The sequence below is a fragment of the Nerophis lumbriciformis genome, linkage group LG12 (assembly GCF_033978685.3).
Source record: "Nerophis lumbriciformis linkage group LG12, RoL_Nlum_v2.1, whole genome shotgun sequence".
Classification (NCBI taxonomy): Eukaryota; Metazoa; Chordata; class Actinopteri; order Syngnathiformes; family Syngnathidae; genus Nerophis; species Nerophis lumbriciformis.
Window position 1 is genome coordinate 5982755 of NC_084559.2, and position 6000 is coordinate 5988754.

At 42.4% G+C, this 6000-nt stretch overlaps 1 protein-coding gene across 1 annotated transcript in view; it reads right to left on the bottom strand.

The window, feature by feature from the left end:
* Positions 1-5284, bottom strand: part of LOC140679248 (breakpoint cluster region protein-like) — a 104127-nt gene extending 98843 nt beyond the window's left edge. The window contains exons 1-2 of the mRNA XM_072914263.1: positions 5209-5284; positions 3243-4887 (exon numbers count right to left, since the gene is read on the bottom strand). Of these exons, the coding sequence (XP_072770364.1) occupies positions 3243-4560 (1318 nt within the window). The 5' untranslated portion in view covers positions 4561-4887; positions 5209-5284. The remainder of the gene's footprint in view (positions 1-3242; positions 4888-5208) is intronic.
* Between the last annotated feature and the right edge of the window lie 716 nt (positions 5285-6000).

Genomic DNA, 6000 nt, shown 5'->3' on the forward strand with positions numbered 1-6000 from the left:
GTAGGAGGACAAACATGACACAAACCTTCCTAATTGTTAGAAAGCCCACTGTTTAATATGTTTGTGCTTCACTAATGAGAGTATTTGAACTCACCGTTTTGTGGACTGTGACTGAACAGCTTGTTTACATGTATAACTTTCTCCGACGCTGCCACAGAAAGACGTGTTTTATGCCACTCTTTCTTTGTCTCATTTTGTCCACCAAAGGTTTTATACTGTGCGTGAATGCACAAAGGTGAGCTTTGTTGATGTTATCGGCTTGTTATGGAGTGCTAATCAGGAATATTTGAGCTCATTTAATTTCCTTTACTTATGTCCTTTGTGTATTTAATTTATATTTGTTTCATGACACATTATCTGTATGTAATATTGGCTACATTTCTGATAGTTTTTTGAGTGCCATGTGTTCCAGACCACAGCAAACGTAACCCAGCTTGCAAAGATCGTAATAAATCCCTGAGAAGAAGACAGTCTGTCGTTTCCTTTAACTTGGACACACACATCTATACCTTTGGCCATTCTAAGAAAGTCATTTCCAGGAGTTATCTCACCCTCTGAGAATTGATTGATTGATTGATTGATTGATTGATTGATTGAAAATGTTATTAGTAGATTGCACAGTGAAGTACATATTCCGTACAATTGACCACTAAATGGTAACACCCGAATAAGTTTTTCAACTTGTTTAAGTCGGGGTCCATTGATTCATGATACAGATATATACTATTTTCATAATACAGTCATCACACAAGATAATCATCACAGTATATAAATTGAATTATTTACAATCCGGGGTGTGGGAAATGGAGGGAGGAGGGGTTAAGTTAGGTTGGAATCAACACTTCAGTCATCAACAATTGCATCATCAGAGAAAATGACATTGGAACAGTGTAGGTCTGACTTGGTACATATGTACAGCAAGTATTGGACACAGAGAGAGAGATCAGAAATTATAAGACAAAATGACTACATTTGATTGTTTACATTTGATTATTTACATTCCGAGGAGGTATGATGAGGAAGGGAGGGTGTTAGTTTAGGGTTGAAGTTGCCTGGAGGTGTTCTTTTAGTGCGGTTTTGAAGGAGGATAGAGATGCCCTTTCTTTTACACCTGTTGGGAGTGCATTCCACATTGATGTGGCATAGAAAGAGAATGAGTTAAGACCTTTGTTAGATCGGAATCTGGGTTTAACGTGGTTAGTGGAGCTCCCCCTGGTGTTGTGGTTATGGCGGTCATTTACGTTAAGGAAGTAGTTTGACATGTACTTCGGTATCAGGGAGGTGTAGCGGATTTTATAGACTAGGCTCAGTGCAAGTTGTTTACTCTGTCCTCCACCCTGAGCCAGCCCACTTTGGAGAAGTGGGTAGGAGTGAGGTGTGATCTGGGGTGGAGGGAGAAGTTTTACTAATGTTTTCCAATGTTGTAAAAATGTGTAGAATAAATATTACATTTCAACATTTCTGTCAACGAAGATTTGCGTCAGCATAGTCATTTTGATAGTAGGCTAATATAGTTAATTAGTTACTTACATCATGTGTTGCCATCATTATAACACTTATATCAGACTTTTAAAGTCATTTTGATAGTAGGCTAATATAGCAGTGACGTGCAGTCATGGAAAGAAAAAAAATGTAAAAAGAAAAAAATTTAAAAATTAAATTGTTATATGTATCCAGTGATTATACTATAAAGTTATTTTCCATTTAACTTCACCAGTTTTAGATTATTTTTATTCAAAATCGCTGAATTTTCACATTTGCCGTTCAAATACTGAGAAGAGACGGTGCGGTGAACAGCAGCCAGTTGAGGCACGTCACTCAGTACCGCAATATGGATTGCGCAATGACTCGGCTAACTGCTGGCCTGCTGTGCAGTGAGACTGTATTGCTATATGAACTATATTATACATTTCCATAGTTTAGTTAGCTGAGGTATATAATGTACAGTGTATTTTGTCAACAACTGTATGTGTGTAAAGTATTTCTTGTGCTGAGCGATCATAAAACGGCTGCAAAAGACGCACTGGCTGAGGCTCGCCTCCTGCACCCCCGCCGTAGAATTGTTATATCAACTAAAGCCCACACTTAAACTTTCCACGTGCAAGATTGAATCTATTTTTAAAAATTATTTCATAAGAAGCCAAAAAGTGCAAAAACAATAATGTTGGTGTTGGAGGAGTTGTGAATGACTGCAGGGACACAACATTAGATACACCTGCAGAATGCAGGTGTACCTAATTCACAACTCCTCCAACACGAACATTATTGTTTTTGCACTTTTTGGCTTCTTATTAAATAACTTTTGTAACCTATTTTCATGGGCTTTCCTCTTTGTGATGTTAAGTTCCTGTTATGCGCTGTTATACAGTATATGCCTTGAGCTCTTATTTTGAAGGCGCTAAGAGCGGAAGTGATGACACATTGCGGAGGTTTTTGAAAGAAGGTAATAAAGTGGTCCTCGTGTAAACTGGAGCCTCCATGTTTGTTATTTTGTAGTTTCATACAGTATAGGCGACATTTATAAACCCTCGGTTACACTTTTTTAAATAGATTCAATCTTGCACGTGGAAAGTTTAAGTGAGGGCTTTAGTTGCGGCGCATGGACTTAATTTCTAAGTAAAGGTAAGACCATAATAACGTTTTTTTTATTAAATGTGCTTTTTTGTGTGCTACAGTTTGTATGTGTAAAGTTAAAGTTAAGTTAAAGTACCAATGATTGTCACACACACACTAGGTGTAATGAAATTTGTCCTCTGCATTTGACCCATCCCCTTGATCACCCCCTGGGAGGTGAGGGGAGCAGTGGTAGCAGTGGCGCCGCGCCTGGGAATCATTTTTGGTGATTTAACCCCCAATACCAACCCTTGATGCTGAGTGCCAAGCAGGGAAGAATGCTGGTATGAGCTTTTAAACATAACCCGTTAACTGCTGCCAATCAAATGGTGAATAAGATACTCTTTAGGGTTCATATGTTTGTAAATCTGACTGTGATGAAGTCAGTGCCTCACCAGCCATCAACCTCACCGCACGTCACTGTAATATAGACACTTACATCATGTGTTGCCATCATTATAAGACTTATATAAGTCTTTCAATTTTTTGCGGCTCCAGACCAATTACTTTTTTGTATTTGTGGTCCAATATGGCTCTTTCAACATTTTGGGTTGCCGACCCCTGCCGTAGAGTATAAACATGTGTTGTTTGGAAAGTGGAGAGTGTGTGTGTGTGCATTCCAGACATACCCAGATCTCCTTGAATACTGTTGTCATGGGAGGTTCTGCTGGACACGGTGGAGTCCCCATCACTGGGCCAGGGTTGGACCGTCTTATGTACTCTGATGGCCGCGTCAGTCAGACCCACCTGCTGCCTCAGACGCTTTAGGGAGAGAGGTGTGGGCGGACTGCTGCTGTCGCAGGACTGCTGGGACGGTGAGCGACTTTTCTCCCTGAACATCTGATAGGCAGTGGGGCTGGGAGAGACATGGCTGGACTGGCCTGAGGAGAAGTCCTCTTCGCTGGATGTCAGGTTCTCGTTGGAGCTACAGTCTGGAGTGTATCCTTCTCCAACATCGTCAAAGCTGCCAGGGGAGCAGGAGTGCCTTGGCCATGTAAGGTGTGTGTCTTCCTCTATGCTGTGGTCTTTAATGTGGATTACTCTTGTCTCCCGCTCAGCAGCCATCATACCCCCAACATACACACTAGCATACGGCGGGCACTCAGCTGCCTGTGGCTCAGACGTTCCTCCGGTAGAACGGGCAGCACAGTCTTTCAAGAAGTGTTCCTCAGGTTCATCATATATCCCATTATAGCTGTAGTTCCCCTCCGTAGACCTGCCCCGTTGGAAACACTTGCTTATGTCCCCTGTAGTGGCCGAAAGGTTCCCTGGTATGGAATGAAGAGACCTCTTACGCTCCATCTGCATGGCCTGGCAACCGAGTGTGCTGATCTTGTCCGAGACCTCCCTGTCGTTCACTTTGACCAGTCCTCGCTCGTAATGGTACTCCATGTTAACGTAGAAGGGTTTTTCCGGCTCTCCCATCACCGACGACGCTCGGCCATCTCCGGACGCGTGAGAATTGGCTCTCCTGATGCGCTCAAAGTTGGATCGCAGAGCTGCAACAGAACCCGGCCCGACTGGGAATTCCGAAATGTCTGACTCCGGGCGAAAAGGTGACGCCCGACCCTTCGATTTGGCACCCTCGGCCTCTCCCTCTGGATGCGGTGTCCATTTCGCGGTCTTGCCGGGTCCTGTCTGCGTCTGTTCCGCTTCCTTTTTGTGACCATCCGGACCGCCGCAAACGTCCCCGTCACTTGCCTGCGCCGGCCTTTTAAAACCCCACCGTTGCCCGTCGTAAGACTTCTTCTCTTTGGCGAGGAGAGTCTGCAGGTAGATCATCCGAAAGCGCTCTTTGTTTACCTCCTTCTCCAAGTGTCTGATGGACGTCTTGCATTTGACCAGCTCCTGTTCGATCGCTCCTAAAGAGTTGAGCTCCATGCACGGTGGATCCGATTCGGGGAACTGGGTTCTCCAAGCGTCGATAAACCCCACCGGTTCCACCATGGTTAGCAACCAGACAAGACACTATTCAGTGAAGAGTACAAACCAAAAAGACATCCGAGGGATATGCCGAATTTAAATGTTGGTTATTTAAGAGCCCCATAGTGGTCAGGTTAAAGGAAGGATCCACTTTAGGTGTCTTTACTCACAAAAAACATCTGTCCAGTTCTTTTGGCAAGAAATATGGAGCTTTCCTTTCGATGGTCTATCCTCTGGAGATGTTATGTCCTCTATGCTTGCTGTCAGACTGACTGAAGGCTCGATGGTGCTCTGCCTCCCCGTCAGAGCAGCTCCAGGAGGCGGGGCATGGTTGTGTGATTCGGGATTACTCTAAAATTAGAAGAAAAACATAACGACTAGGTTTCTCGTAAAAGACAAATCAATGTCAAAGGTGGTTGACTCAAACGAGAAGAGAAAATAAGTCAGGTGGATTAAAAAAAACGTCAATATTCACTTCCTTGAACACCAATCTCGCTTTTTTTCTCTTGGGTGGGAAAACAACACCGCATTGTGAGTCCTCCTCCACGCTGTACTAGAAAGTTCCACGCGTTATTTTAAATTTTAAAGCAGAGTTGGAAGAAAAGGTTCAAAAGTTCAGCAGAACGCGTTCACGCTGTGCAGAAATGCCTCTCTTGGCAGTTTTGTACTCACCGATATCGTCGTTACTTTCTATCGCGTTATCTGTCCCATGTTTTTGTCAGCATTGCCAAATACACAACTATTTACGCCCAACGTAGTTTAAACGCGCATGCGCAAACAGAGCCCTCCTTTGAAGCTTCTTTCTGTTAGCAACCGACCTGCTCCATGCCCATGGTATCCAGGGGGCGGGGGAATGATCGGTACAGTTATCGATGTATTCGATACCAACACCGTGTGGGATAAATACCAGCATGACTATAAGGGTACATTTTCGGTATGTATATATTGTCACGAATGTTTGCGTGTTTGTGTTGTTTTTATTTATTTTTTAGGTTTTTTTAATTCTTAAATCAACATAAAAAACTCAAGATAAACTTACACCCAAATACCCCCCCCCCCCCATTGTGACTCATTCACACTCTTTCTTTCTTTCTTTCTTTAGTTTATTTCGAACATGAACACACTTACAGCATAATACATCACACAGTTTCATATCATTTCACTTTACATCATGTCCGAAAAGGAGTAGGAAGAAGCAAAGCTTATTTAATCCTACCCCTTTCCCACTTCAGAGCGTTTACAAATATATAGAATCATTTACTGACCTTTTCATATAATAAAATAACATCTGTGAATTGGTATACACAACAGTTTTGTAATATGTAATTAATTAATTCAGTCATTATTAACAGACTGAGATGAAGAATATCTTAATTTCAATAAGGTTGAAAGTATTTCTCATGATTCTTCTTCTTTGTACTTTGTAAACACCATTCATTTGAACAACCTCTTAAACTGGATCAT